This window comes from Podarcis tiliguerta (genome assembly GCF_965153285.1).
Source record: "Podarcis tiliguerta genome assembly, chromosome: Z".
Classification (NCBI taxonomy): domain Eukaryota; kingdom Metazoa; phylum Chordata; class Lepidosauria; order Squamata; family Lacertidae; genus Podarcis; species Podarcis tiliguerta.
In genome coordinates this window covers 26023252-26037988 of record NC_139553.1, presented here as the reverse complement: position 1 = coordinate 26037988, position 14737 = coordinate 26023252, and the positions used below count along the sequence as shown (strand labels likewise).

The window sequence follows — 14737 nt, the reverse complement described above, 5'->3', positions numbered from 1 at the left end:
CAGGGAGGGCAAGTGTTATTTTCTGGTCCCAAGGTGGAGCTTCCAAAGCACAGTTGGGCAAGGCAGAAAGAGAGAGGATTCTCCTGGGGCGATGTATATGACACTGTATTGGAAAAAAGCCCCTGCAAGTAGTTTACATGTCAGGCTCCCCCCAAAACACAACAACTGCACCCAGAGTGAATGTGTATGTGTGCACAGGCAGCAGAACTGTAGGAAGAGGGGAGAGTCTCATAAGTGAGCTCACATCCACTTTGTCTTTAAAAGCTTGGTGGGTGGGGTATGTCAACCATTGGGACATCTTTGTTGCCTCTGTTTCACTATGAATCTCTTCCCTCGGAATCATGACTTCTGCTGCTGAGCCTGTACCACTTTTCACCTGAATAAATATCTCTGTCATCTGAGGGCAGTAATTCCACCAGACTGCCTCAGTGGGATAGCTGGGATTTGGAGCTCATTTCATCAGCTTTGTTGGAGCCCAGCTCCACCAGGCATCTCCTGCCCCTGAACTGTGCCAACTGGTTACTACAAGAACAACTGTTTAGAAATTGGGGCCTGAGCGTAGCTGTCAACATTTCCCTTTTTTTAAGGGAAATTCCCTTATTCTGAATAGGATTCCTCGCAAGAAAAGGGAAAAGTTGACAGCTGTGGGCCTGAGTTGTGAATTTGATTTTCCTCTTCCCTCCCTGTCCCTTTTCCCTTGTGTGTCGTGGTTCTTTTTTTAAGATTGTAAGCCTATGAGTAGGGGCTGACTGTCTTGTCTAGATCGTATGCAAGCTGCTCTGAGAGCCTTTTTTGGCTGGAGAGCAGGGTACAGATTCTCTTAGTAAATAAATAAGTCGTATTTTCCTCTTCAGAGATCAAGCCTAGAAGATATCTCTCCAGCAGACAGTGGCGTTGGTATAAGTCCTTTCCTGGTTACAAGAAGCAACTCGCAAGGATATGGAAAAGGTATAGTGCCTGGCTAGCTCTGGTCCATGGGGGTCACGAAGAGTCGGACACAACTAAACGACTAAACAACAACAACATGCTTCATTTCTTGAAGTTAAGCATTGGGAGCTTCTATTCAGGGAGGCACATTTACAGGGGAGAATCAGCAGGTGAAGGAAGGGTAAAACATTCCCCTCTTACCCAGTAATTCTTCCTAGTCCATATTCCATCCCTGCATTGCCATCTGAGATCAGGTGGTAGGTGAGCGTAGCAGCTTACCTGGATGGGGCCACTGCAAGGTCAGGCTCCTGTGAGTTGAACCAGCAGAAGCACTAAATTGGTGGGGGTGGCCCCACCGATGCACCCATACCGTCCCAACTTCACCTCTGCTCCAGCCCCACCCAGGTCAGCAGCAGCAGCAAATGCTGGTCTCAGCTCCACCATACCATACACACTTCCACTGGAATTGGGAATCCCAGGTTTGCTTTGCAATGTGTAGGTGCACCCTGCGGCTGGGGCAGAATGCACTGCTTTCTCCAGAGCCGAGAGAACCATAGGAGAGCACAGAATGAGGACATTCACATAGCCCAGTTGGATGGGATGCACTTCCTGATAACAGTCAGTTGCCCATAATAAATTATAGGGTACTGTATTTGCTGAGTAGGCTTTCCCCAACCTGATGCCCTCCAGATGTTTTGATTTTCAGCCACCATCATTTGTGAGCATTGGAAATGAGGCTTGGGGTTCATGGGAGTTGTATTGCAAAACCTCTGGAGGAAACCAGACTGGAAAACACTAGTTCAGAACACCTTGTAATTGCAAAGCAGTTGGGTGTAGTTCTGTCAATGATGCTCTGAACAGGGCCTTGAGGTTCTATTTTTGTTGCAGGTCATGAAATACCCTCAACAATATCCAGAAAGCTTTCTGAAAAGGATCTTGATGATTTTTCTTACTCAACTGGCGGGGATGTTGCAGATGCTCCTTCAGAAAGCCACACATTCTCACCAGTTCCACAGGAAGAATTTAGCCCTTCCAGCAAAATACCCGTGAAGAGGACGTCCAACAAAGGATCATTCCAACCTAGCACAGTTTTAGCTAATGGAGCTGAGAATCCCGAGTTTGGTCTAGCAAAGAGAGAATCACCAAAGAGCTCAAAATTACCCACTCTAGATTGGGAAAATGGCCGTTCTGTCAAACAAGGAGCCAATTATACAATCTCCTCTAGCAACAATAAAGATGAGGAGATTGGTCTGGATCGGGAACACTTTAAGAACCTGAAGAACTTTTGGGAGAAGGGTGGGGAGCCCCTCTTGACTAATGATGTATCTGAAATCTCAGCAGAAAAGGCCAGCACCACAGAGGCCAATGGAAGGCCATCAAGACTGAACCGATCTCTCTCAGCCCAGTCTAATAACAGCCAAAATGGTGACGACAAGTTCACTTCTAATATACACCCCAAAGCCAGAATCCCCTACAGGAAGCCAGTTGCCTTGTCTTCCAGTGAAGATGAGCCCACTTACATAGCTCCTCCTAGGAAAGGATCGGGATCTGCAATCCCCCGGTCCACGTATGGCAGAAGCAAAGGGGCAATGACCAACAGAAATAGCCTAAGTGATGGGAATGGGAAGCAGTCTCCAGTGGAGGAGGAGAAGAAGGTACCACGTTGCACAAGGAGATCAAAGTTGCCGATTCGAGTGCCATCAGTCAAAATAGAGGCACCGGCTAAAGAGCGGACTGGCATCATTTTTGAGCCAGAGACCCCTGCTGATGAGTTTATTATGGCTGATGAAAGCAAACGTAAGACTGATTCTTTAGCAGGTAGGGTTCAGATATTGATAGAGTCTGTATCTTCAGAGGATGTTGATAAAGTTGGTAGCTTTGTGGAAATAAGTTCTGACTTGGGCTCTCAAGACAACCTGGAAATGGAAAAGAAGCAGCTTGAAGATGGGCCTAGTAGCCTTGCAGAGGACCCACTACAAAACGAGGCTGTAGACGAAAGAGGAGTCGCTCAGGAAGTGGATTCTTCCATGCTTTCAGGTACTGATGCTTTGCTAGTTATACATAGTTTTGTGCTGGTCAATACAAAAAACACAAAAATGTGAGGTTGTACCCAGATAAGTTAGATTAGACTCATTAAAGTTAATGAGCCTAAGTTAGTCTTTTCCATTAATTCCATTGGGTCTACTCTGAGTAAGACTAACGTGAGCTGCAACCCTGTACCAACATGCACATACCACATTGCCAATCAAACATAGAAAATATTAAGTAAAATATTGTCATCTGTTTAAAAACATCTAGGATAGTAAGCTACCATCATATACATCTTAAACAACAATTAATCTACAATTTGGTGCCTTATCTCAGCTTACCTATAAACAGCCATTTTTATTTATGGAAATACAACCACCATAATTATTCCTCCAGTACAGTTACCCCTTCTCTAGGCTTGTCTTCTCCAGGGGCTAAGGAGCCTGTGCCTCTTCAGATGTTGTTGGACTCCAACTCTCACCAGGCCAGCTGGCATGACCAGTGATCAGAGACAATTATCTACTATGAGGACTGACCCTGACAGTGAATGAGAGAACCTGAGCTCTATGAGTGTTCCATCAGTGGATGGTCCAGGAAGATCAGAGTTGTAGTCTAACAACATCTGGAGAGCCACAGGTTCTCCACCCTTAGTCTGCTTAGCCATGGACTAAAAAACTGGAATCAATATTACAAAGAGCTCATCTTCACTTGCAAGCTGGCAGCAACTGACCTGGGTGGCCAGCAGTGCATTAATACAAACTAACCCAGTGTCTGGGAGAGCTGCTGGAGCAGAACAATGTAAGCCAGAAGGCCCAGCTGTGTACCCAAGCTCCAGGACCACAAGCCGTAATCTCTAGATCAAATAAACAAAGAATAGGAGGGGGAAGCTTAGGGGAAGGTGGAAGCCACCCTGTTCAAACCTTGGTTACAATAATGCCAATGTCTTACATTGTTTAATACACACCTGCTTGTTTTCCAATTTATTCCAGAGGGAAATGAACATCATTCTCCGGCTGCCAAGAATTTAATATGTGCCAATGGCTATAGCCTTACGAAGAGCTTGGTGAACATTTATACTACCACAGAAAGTAAGTAGTAGCTTGCTTCAATCCACTGGTCTGGCTTTTTCTAACAAAGCAAGCTGGCAAAAGTTACCGTATTTTTCGCTCCACAGGGCGCACCAGACTATAGGGCGCACCTAGTTTTTAGGGGGGGGGATAAAGAAAAAAAATGCATTCCCCCCCCCAGCCCTAAAGAGCAAAGAAGCTAAGACAACGAGCGGGATCCATCCCTCTGGCTGTCTTGGCTTCCTCTTTAGCCGCCGGCAACCTCTCCAGCCGGGAGAGGCTGCGTGCGGCTTTGGATCCCCCTCGCTGTCTTGGCTTCTTTTTTAGCTGCGGGGCTGGGGCGGGGGAAGCCCGAGCTTCCCCCAACCCCAGCCCCCAGAAGAGGTCCAGGAGCGGCAGCAAGGTTGCGCGCAGCCTTCTGCCGCTCCTGGAGCTTGCGAGACTGGGGGTGTGCTCCAAAGGCTTGCAGATAGCTGCCTGAAGCCCGGGGAGCGCAGTGGGAGTTGGTGCTGCACTCCCCGGGCTGCAGGCTGCAGGCTGCTATCTGCAATCCTTCGGAGCGCGGGGGGGGGACTCCCGCCGCGCTCCTAAGGCTTGTGGATAGCTGCCTGAAGCCTGGAGAGTGAGAGGGGTCGGTGCGTACCGACCCCTCTTGCTCTCCAGACTTCAGCAAAAGCAGCGCAAAGCCTCCGGAGCGTGGAGGGAGCGCTTCCTCTGCGCTTCGGAGGCTTCTCATTGCTATCGCTGAAGTCAAGGAGCCTGCATTCGCTCCATAGGATGCACACACATTTCCCCTTCATTTTTGGAAAAAGTGTGTCCTATAGAGCGAAAAATACGGTATAACACATGGAGCTGAACCTATCAGTCATACATAGCAGGCTTGACAAATCTCCTGGTTTTGCTGCCTGCTGGAGAATAAGGAAACAGAACAGGGTGGAGGAGCCCAACCATCTGGAAGGCCTTTCAAGACATTTGCAGACCACCTGACTTCAGGTGTTCAAAAGGAATATGCTCTTAGAGTGGAGTGGGGGCTGTGCATGTTAGCCCTACTCCTTCTCTGCCCCGCAACATTGCTGTACCTGCTGGAGGAAGTTGTTTGTTTTGCTAAGAGCTATGGCCAAAGCTAACATTATTAATTACGTAATTAATTTCAGTGGAAGGGGAACATCAAACACAGTGCAGAAAATAACATAATTATTAATGTAACAATTGTGAAGTTAAAAAAAAATAGCTACATCAAATATCGGTCATACTCACCTGATCTCAAACAAACATGTGCATTGCAATGATTCCTGCACCTGTTTCCAGCAGAATTAGGTATCACCCAGCTGAGACTGGCTTGGCTTAAACAGCCCTAGTCTGTGTCCATTTGGCTGAACACACCTAAAGGAGTCTTCAAGAATAGAGTGTGAGGAACCAGTTTTTTTTTTAATTGTATTAAATTTGTTTTAATTTGTGGCTAATCTGGTAAAATGTGGGAAATCAATTAAAAATGATTTGGCAAGGGGGGAAAAGGATTCCTGAAGATTTGGAATCCTTTCTTATGAGCTCCCACACCAGTACAGTGGTATCTCAGGTTACATACGCTTCAGGTTACATACGCTTCAGGTTACAGACTTCACTAACCCAGAAATAATGCTTCAGGTTAAAAACTTTGCTTCAGGATGAGAACAGAAATTGTGCTCCGGCAGTGTGGCAGCAGCAGGAGGCCCCATTAGCTAAAGTGGTGCTTGAGGTTAAGAACAGTTTCAGGTTAAGAATGGACCTCCAGAATGAATTAAGTACTTAACCCGAGGTACCACTGTAGTGGATTTATAAGGGTTTGTTTTTACTTACCAGTGAAATGCAGAAGTGGTACAGGATGACATTTTGATAAAGACAACACGTGGACAATGCAAAAGCAACAACCCCTCTGATCATGAACACCACCGATTCTGTAACAGACTCCTAACTATTTATAACTATTTATAACTATTTATAACTACACAATTTATTAAATCCTTTGGCTTATTTACACTAATTTCACCGAATGCTTTTGGCAATACAGCAATTTTTATTTCAACCAACAGATGGCGCTGAATCCATGCGTAAACGCAGATATTCCCCTTTAACTGTTTTCGTTGCCATGCCTTTGTAATGGGCTTTTTAAAGGCAATTAACTCACTGGAACCCAGTTCCGGCGACTTTCAGGTAGGTGCCATTTCTGTTCCAAGAGAACGGGGGAGGCGTTCATGGTGAGTTCCAGCACCTCTTTTTCTAGAGAAATAGAAAATGGCTATTTATATTTTAAAAAGAAAAAAGAAAGAGGCTTAAGAATATGTGAGTGCAATGCAACACAGATTTTTTTAAGCTGCTTGGTTTGCCACAGTCTCTATATCTAATGGTTTATACAGATAATGAAACAGGTTCTGTTGCTTCAGAGCACAGGATACAATCTTCATGTTGGTATGTTTTCTTTTATTGTTTCCAGCGTACACTAAGCCTCAGGTGCCAAACCACCAGTACCTTGAGCCTGAGAGGGCCAAAGACTTTAGCAAATCCACTCCTCTCCTGCTGTCTGAGGTAGGACTATGTTGGTCTGCCTGTATCATGTTTACTAAGTCCTTTTGCTGCTCAGGCTACAACTGCACCAAATATTTACAGGACTTTTATACCACTTTAACAGTCACATCTTCCCTGCAAAGAATCCTGGGAGCTGTAGCTTGTTTAAGGGTGCTGAGAGTTGTTAGGAAACCCTTATTTCCCCTCACAGGACAGCAGTTCTCAGAACTCCCTGGGTAGTGGGGTAGGAAAGTTGGAAATAATTCACATGCAACCAATGAGTCCCTCCTAGCCGGAGGCTTAGTTTGGTCAGAATCAAGCATGCACTTCCAGAATTAAGGATAAGTACGTTACGTCTGGTAAATGACCCACCATAGCCACTAGAGGGCTAAGGAAAGATTGAAAGAACCACTTTCAAGGGAATGGACTTGAAAATGAAGTAGGAACTGTTTAAAGTTCTACCCGAGATAAACTTAATTCACATTTAGTGCGCTTGACAGTTATGGCAACTGCTTTCTGATGTTTTTGAACTAAAACAGTTAAACTTAATTAAACCGAGCAACTTTATTCCAAGCCCTGTCTATTTTAATAAGAAAAATCAGATGGATATCCCCCTTCCCACAAAAAGCATTCTGATGCACTAATAAAAATCGGGAAGTCAAGAACCATAGTCATTCACAATCATCTTCTGCTTGCACCAATCACACCCCTCCATCCTTTCAATTCCCATTGCAGCAAAACACTCAAACATTCCATGACCAATAATTAATATCCACCTTGGCTTGATTTGCAGACGGAATCAGACACAGCTTCAGAAATCAGCTTCCAGCTCAGCAGGCACAAGAAGACACCCAGTGTGGGGAGCCACTCCTCTGATATGGCCTCCGTCTCCTCGGTAAGCAGAGGCAGATTTAGAGGAGCGTGATTGATTTGACTGCACTGGGCATGAAACCTCAGGGGTGCCGCAATGTTGCAACTATTATTTAGAATTGAATGGGGGGGTGCTAATTCTGGCATCACACAGGGTGCCGCTGAAATTTAAGACCCCAATGACCAAGATCTGGACCAAGATCATCTGATGAAATTCACGGCTGAGAGAGGATTTGAACCCTGGTGTCCCAGGTCCTAGTCTGATACTCTAACCACTATACCACACTGTCTCTTACTGTCATTTGTTAAGAATGCTGGGAATTGTAGTTCTGTGGAGGGGGTAAACTACAGTTCCCAGGATTCTTTGGGAGAATCCATGTGTTTTAAAAGAATGTTGTGTACACAGACCAAGTTGGGTCATTTCTCCACATTATAAAGCAACCCTGAACCTATAGACCTTCTAACAATGAATGAATGTCTCTCTTGCACCTTGGACAGGTGAGTGGCAGTGTCCTGAGTGTCTACAGTGGTGATTTTGGGAGTGTCGATGCCCAGGGACACGTTCAGTTTGCCCTGGATTATGATGAGAAGAACCGGGAATTTCAAATTTTCATTTGTCAGTGCAAGGACCTGGCCATTGTGGATGAAAAGAAAGGAAGGACAGACCCGTAAGTGGAGATTAAAATGTTGAAGTAATGTTGTAGCAAAGCATACATTTCATAAGTGTTGCTGAGGCATTCCAGCAGTTCCCCTTCTAAACTCTGGAATTGGGGTGGGGAGGGAAACAGCACTATCACTTCCAATTACCGTATTTTTCGCTCTATTGGATGCACCGGACCATAGGACGCACCGGACCATAGGAGGGGGAGAACAGGGGAAAAATATTTTTTTCCTTGTTCTCCCCCTCTAAAAAAAGGTGCGTCCAAGGCGCATTCACCCGAGCGTGTGGAGCGGGCGGTGGGGGGAAGCGCTGCTTCCCCCCACCCCCAGCCTCAAAGATCCCTGAAGCCTTTGGAGCGCAAAACCCTGCTGCCTTGCAGAGGCTTTGCACGCAGCTGTCCCCAAGCTAGAAGAGCGAGACGGAGCCCTCCGTCTCGCTGTTCTGGCTTTGGAACAGCCTTGCTAGCCTCTGCAGGAGAGCAGGGTGCTTTTACCCCGCTGTCCTGGAGAGGCTTTGCGCGCAGCCGTCCCCAAGCCGGAACAGCGAGACGGAGCTCTCCGTCTCCCTGTTCCGGCTTGGGAACAGCCTTGCTAGCCTCTGCAGGAGAGCGGGGTGAAGGCACCCCGCTGCCCTGGAGAGGTTTTGCGTGCAGCCGTCCCCAAGCCAGAACAGCGAGACGGAGCTCTCCGTCTCACTGTTCTGGCTTGGGAACAGCCTTGCTAGCCTCTGCAGGAGAGCAGGGTGCCCTCACCCCGCTGTCCTGGAGGGGCTTTGCGCGCAGCCGTCCCCAAGCTAGAACAGCAAGATGGAGCCCTCCGCAGCGCTCCGTCTCCTGTTCTGCCTTTCGGCTTAGCAGCGCAGCCTGCATTCGCTCTATAGGACGCACACACATTTCCCCTTAATTTTTGGAGGGGGAAAAGTGCGTCCTATAGAGCGAAAAATACGGTAATTGTAAGAGTTTTTTAGGACTGGATTGGACAGTATCGCTCCCTGGTCAGTCTCATACATATGGAAAGGGACCAGAGCATAGTGCTGACCTTGATTCTGTTAAATGCCTGTCTCTGGCATCCTTGGACATCTGCTCAGGACCATAAGATTCAAATGTTGCCTGTACAAGTAATATCTAGTACACGTAGGAACAGCCTGCATGGTCAGTTACCAGAGATTATCTGGGAAATTTGCCATGTGCATTGGATTTTCCACATATAGGTGGAAAATTGCAGCCACAAATGGACATCCCAGGAGGGAAGTAATCAAGCATAGAGGGCAGGTGTGCTATAAAGCCATCTTCAGCCCCCTGTCCACAGATGTTCATAAAATCATAGAACTGTAGAGTTGGAAGGGTCCCCAGGGATCATCTGGTTCAACCCCCTGCAATGCAGGAAGGTCAACTAAAGCATCAGTGACAGATGACCATTCAGCCCCTGCTTAAAACCTCCAGAGTCCACCACCTTCCAAGGGAGTCTGTTCCACTGCCAAACAGCTCTTCCCATCAGAAAGTTCTTCTTGATGTTTAGTTGGAATCTACTTTCTTGTAACTGGAAGCAGCTGATTGTTGGACTACAACTCTCGTCACCCTCAACCAGCTTAGAAATTGTAGTCTAACATAACATCTGAGGATCCGGACTGAATAATACTGTGCATTTAGCTTTTCTCTATGGCTGGTGGGCTGGGCTGATGAGAGCTAGCACCCAAACCAGCCTTTAGCTGACTGAATAGTCCAGCAAACTTTGCACAACTTTGCAAATGAAACATCCTTCATTTTGAGAGGAAGAATGCAAACGTTCCTTGTAAAAGAACACACTACTTCATTGCCCTACCCCAGTATATATCTCTTTTGCCACCTCTCTCCCAGGCATACAAAAGCCTTTTGATGTCTCTTGAGTTCTGGCATGAACTGGTGTCTCCAGCTTGCTTACCTGCAGATATATCCTTTTTCTGCCTGCCCCCTGCCAGTCACAATCTCTGCCCAGCAGGTCACAGGCAACAGGAAGTCATGGAGGACCTCAGATGGGAGATACGTCGGGATCTTTATCCACCATGAAGCTCTAATAATAATAATAAACTTTATTTATACCCCGCCCTCCCCAGGCAAGACTGGGCTCAGGGCGGCTAACAACCAATAAAAAAACAAGTTGATTGAAATGCAACCTAAAAAACAAGATTAAAATACAACATTAAAACAATAAATGCAGCCTCCTCACAAGAGGAGAAAGGAAAAAGAAATAGGGGGGGGGGAATCAAATTGACTCCAAGCCAAAGGCCTGACGGAACAACTCTGCCTTACAGGCCCTGTGGAAAGAAATCAGATCCTGCAGTGCCCTGGTCTCATGCGACAGAGTGTTCCACCAGGCCAGAGCCAGTGTTGAAAAGGCCCTGGCTCTGATTGAGGCTAATCTAACTTCCTTAGGTCCCGGGACCTCTAGGTTGTTGCTGTTTATGGACCTTAAGGTCCTCTGTGGGGCATACCAGGAGAGGCGGTCCCATAGGTATGAGGGTCCTAGGCCATGAAGGGCTTTAAAGGTCAAAAGCAGCACCTTAAATCTGACCTGTACTCCACCAGGAGCCAGTGCAGCTGGAAAAGCACTGGGTGAATATGCTCCCATGGCAGAGACCCCGTGAGGAGCCTCGCTGCAGCATTCTGTACCCGCTGGAGTTTCTGGGATCTTTATCCACCATGAAGTTCTCTCTTCCAAACTGTGCTGCAGGGCATATCAGGCTTCGCAGATAAACTCCCTAACCCCCAAATGAACAAAAAGGAAAATATACATCCTCCTTTAATACAGAACTGTCCATATAAAAGCATAGCCCATACAGACTGTCAATATCAGCAAAGTCCAGTTCCTTCACACCTTCCCAGTCCCAATTAAACACAAAAGAAAGAATCACAAGCATTCTTATAATATGAGCACTCCTAGATCAGGCAAAGGCCCGTCTAGTCCAGCACTCTGTTCTCACAGTAGCCCAACAGATGCCTTTGAGGAACCTGCAAGCAGGACCTGATTGCAACAGTACTGACTCCACCTGCAGTTTCCAGAAGCTGGTATTCAGAGGCCTACTGCCTCTGACAGTGAGCATAGCTGTCATGGATAGTAGTCATTCACAGCCTTCTCCTCCATGAATTTATTTATTTACTTCATTTATTTTAATTTCATAAAGTTTATATTTTTGATTGCAAAGAAGCCCTCAAAGCAAGTGGCTTACAAAAAGTACTAAAACAATTGTTATCAGTAACAACAGTTTAAAACAACCATTTGCAACATTTTTTAAAAAAAATAAGCTAAAAACATACTAAAGCACAAGTCAACATCTTGCCTAAGCAAAACTGTTTATCACAGGCACCATAATGAAGGTGCCTGCCTGATGTCAAATAGACAGGCAGTTCCAAAGTCTGGATGCCTCCACACTAAAAAGTACCAATTTCTTAGAAATGTGCATTGAGTATTATGACCGTATTTTTCGCTCTACAAGACGCACCAGACCACAAGACGCACCTGGTTTTTGGAGGAGGAAAACAAGAAAAAAAATATTCTGAATCTCAGAAGCCAGAACAGCAAGAGGGATTGCTGCGCAGTGAAAGCAGCAATCCCTTTTGCTGTTTTGGCTTCTGGGATAGCTGCACAGCCTGCATTCACTCCATAAGACGCACACACATTTCCCCTTACTTTTTTGGAGGGAAAAAGTGAGTCTTATAGAGCTAAAAATACGGTATGTGGCACCTGTTATACTGCCAGTTCTGCAGATCCAAGTGGTTGAATGGGTATATATGGGGTCTTATCCTCTTTTTAAGGGCATTTAAGGTGGTGACCAACCCTACATTTGTCCCTGGCTCCACCAGATGAATTATAACTCAGCACAGACACCATGTTGACAACCCAGCTGTTGCTGACTGTCAAGCATCCCCTGTTTGTATGCAAGACCTAACTGTGTTGAATGTTAACTCAGTGGCTGCCTCTTCACAGGTACGTCAAAACCTACCTGCTTCCAGACAAAGCACGGATGGGCAAGAGGAAGTCGTCTGTGAGGAGAAGAACTGTTAACCCTGTTTTCAATGAGGTGTTGCAGGTAAGGAATAAATACCTAGGAAGGTTAGGATTTGTGGCAAGGGAGGAGGTGGAATCGAGGATATAATTCTGAATCCAATCTCAGGCTCCCATCACACTAGAGCTCAGGACCACTACTGAGAATATCCTGTAGAGAACATGGCTGGCTGCTGGCTGGGACCATGAACAGGAATTAAGAGGTGATGATACACTGCAGTATTTAGTTTCAGGCCCCATTTGTTGTTTTATAAAACAAATGTGTAGAAGTGCGAACTACATGGGGCTACATAAACAAAGTGTCTCCTCTTTTAATTTATTGTGAGCAAAAGCTGTGTTTAGCTTCAGTTGAATGGGATAACAATGATCCCTATATACCAAGGGTCAGCAAACTTTTTCACTGTCCCTCAGACCTTGTGGGGGGCTGGACTATATTTTGAAAAAAATAATGAACGAATTCCTGTGCCTCACGAATAACCCAGAGATGCATTTTAAATAAAAGCACACATTCTACTCATATAAAAACACCAGGTAGGTACCACAAATAACCCAGAGATGCATTTTAAATAAAAGGACACATTCTCGTGTAAAAACATGCTGATTCCTGGACCGTCCTCGGGCTGGATTTAGAAGGCGATTGGGCCAGATCTGGCCCCCGGGCCTTAGTTTGCCTACCCATGATATATACATATGAATCCTGTTCTTCTGTGAACTGTCTGGTGGTCTCCTATTCAAGCGATTAGCCAGCTCAGTGCTGCTTAATTCCATCAATACTATGCCCCCGCCCCCAGAACCCTCCCTTCAGCACTATGAGATGGTGACCATTAAGAGAACAGAAGTAAAAACAATGTGTGCAAAGTGATAAAAGTCGCTTCTCCTTTCTCCTCAGTACAAAATAGAGAAAATGGTCCTGCTGATTCAAAAACTAAACCTCTCCATTTGGCACAATGACCCTTTGGGACGCAATAGTTTCCTGGGCGAGGTGGAAATAGACCTTGCCAGCTGGGACTGGCAGAACAATAAACTGAACTGGTATATGCTCAAGCCACGGGTAAGTATAGTTCAGCAGGGATCCTGATATATATAGGTTCTTATATAGGGTGAAGGGCTTAATAATACATTCACATTTTTCTTTTAAGAAAACTTCAGTCATTCACGCACACTTGCACACACACACACATTTCTGGAACAGAGCCAGTGTGCTGTAGTGGTTAGCATGGAAGGGCTAGGACCTGGATGATTAGGGTTGTAATTCCCGCTTGGCCATGAAGCTCACTGGGTGACCTTGGGCCTGCCACTGCCTCTCGGCCTAACCCACCTCACAGAGTTGCTGTGAAGATTAAATAAAAAGGGGGAGATCCATGTGCAGTACGTCACTTTGAGTTCCTTGGAGAACAAGGTGGGGTATAAAAGGGGTGGGGTGTTGCCTAGCAACCAGTTAGAATGGCATGATCCTTGGTGAGGTAACTCATGCTCTGATTGGCTATGTAGCTCTGAGGGAGTTTTCCTCAGTATGTATTATGGAATTTCTTAAGGCCAGTTCTAAGAAAGGCAAACTCCCCCCATTCATTTCTCCTCAAACTATATACTCTTGTCCAGCTTACCTTAGATCAACAAGGAGAATTTCAACATAATTTTAAGCAAATATCTCCTTTAGTGCAGCATTTCTACTTGCCTACTGTCCTTTCCGCCCCTCATGCGCTATTCTGGTGGCTTTACTGATCCTCCTGAGCCAATTTGGGGACAACCCAAAGCCCTGTTGTGCTAGCAGAAGTTCTTTTGCAGGCTTCCAATGGTGGGAACAGTTAGTCAAACCTGACCCTGTTTTCATTCTCTCTCTGGACTTTGTCTATGTTCTTCAAGTGCTAGCATTGTTCCCCTACACACACACACACACACACACACACCCTGCCTTTCTGCTTCCACTCCTGATCACAGCCTGCCAGGGCTTCATTTCGTTTAAAATCTACTCTCAACTGCCATGGAAAAGAGATCAGCATTGCCCCTCACATCTAGTTTTGCCCAGAGGCAATTTTGCTGATTTTGATGGAGAGAAATTTGATTGAATTTTCAGCATAGGTTTTCCTGATCACCAGCTGATTTGAAATCCCTCGCTGTGGTTTTCTGCACACCATGCTTCTCACAGTCCTTTCTCTTTCAGATCCTCCCAGCTATCAATCATGTCGACCATCGGGGTGTGATGAACCTGTCCATCAAGTATATCCCACCAAGCAGTCTAGGTAAAAACACAACAGTGAAGATTTCAGAAAGCGTCTCCATGTTACTACAGGGTTGGGTACCGTGCACCACACATTTTCATTATTATATATTGTTGGGAATCAGAATGGATTCCCCGTCTCCGCAAGACACACTACATATATCAGGGCTTCCCAAATTGTGTTCCATGGACCACCAGTGGTCTTTGAGCTTCATTCAGGTGTTTCACAGCATGCCAAATATTCATTTTGATTTTTTTATCTGCTTTTATTTCTTACATACTTTATTTTATCATACTGCAATTTGAATTCTTTGGAACACAAGTTGTACAAAAATGTCACCCTGGGACAGTGTGTGGAGGGAGAAAAGCTGATGACTGAAATTGA

At 45.8% G+C, this 14737-nt stretch overlaps 1 protein-coding gene and 1 long non-coding RNA gene across 3 annotated transcripts in view; one reads left to right on the top strand and one right to left on the bottom strand.

Annotated features, from left to right (window-relative positions):
- The window catches only part of LOC310669454 (synaptotagmin-like protein 2), a 57778-nt gene that overhangs the window by 35231 nt on the left and 7810 nt on the right, over positions 1-14737 (top strand). For both annotated transcript variants that reach the window (XM_083423499.1, XM_083423500.1), the window contains 9 exons: positions 855-948; positions 1816-2964; positions 3945-4043; positions 6493-6584; positions 7357-7458; positions 7932-8101; positions 12057-12159; positions 13024-13185; positions 14296-14374. In XM_083423499.1, coding sequence (XP_083279625.1) covers positions 855-948; positions 1816-2964; positions 3945-4043; positions 6493-6584; positions 7357-7458; positions 7932-8101; positions 12057-12159; positions 13024-13185; positions 14296-14374 — 2050 coding nt within the window. The remainder of the gene's footprint in view (positions 1-854; positions 949-1815; positions 2965-3944; positions 4044-6492; positions 6585-7356; positions 7459-7931; positions 8102-12056; positions 12160-13023; positions 13186-14295; positions 14375-14737) is intronic.
- LOC310669764 lies at positions 5907-7443 on the bottom strand. Its single transcript, XR_014507367.1, has 3 exons — positions 7340-7443; positions 6010-6278; positions 5907-5973 (listed from the first exon to the last, which is right to left on the bottom strand). It is a non-coding gene; the product is annotated as an uncharacterized lncRNA (long non-coding RNA).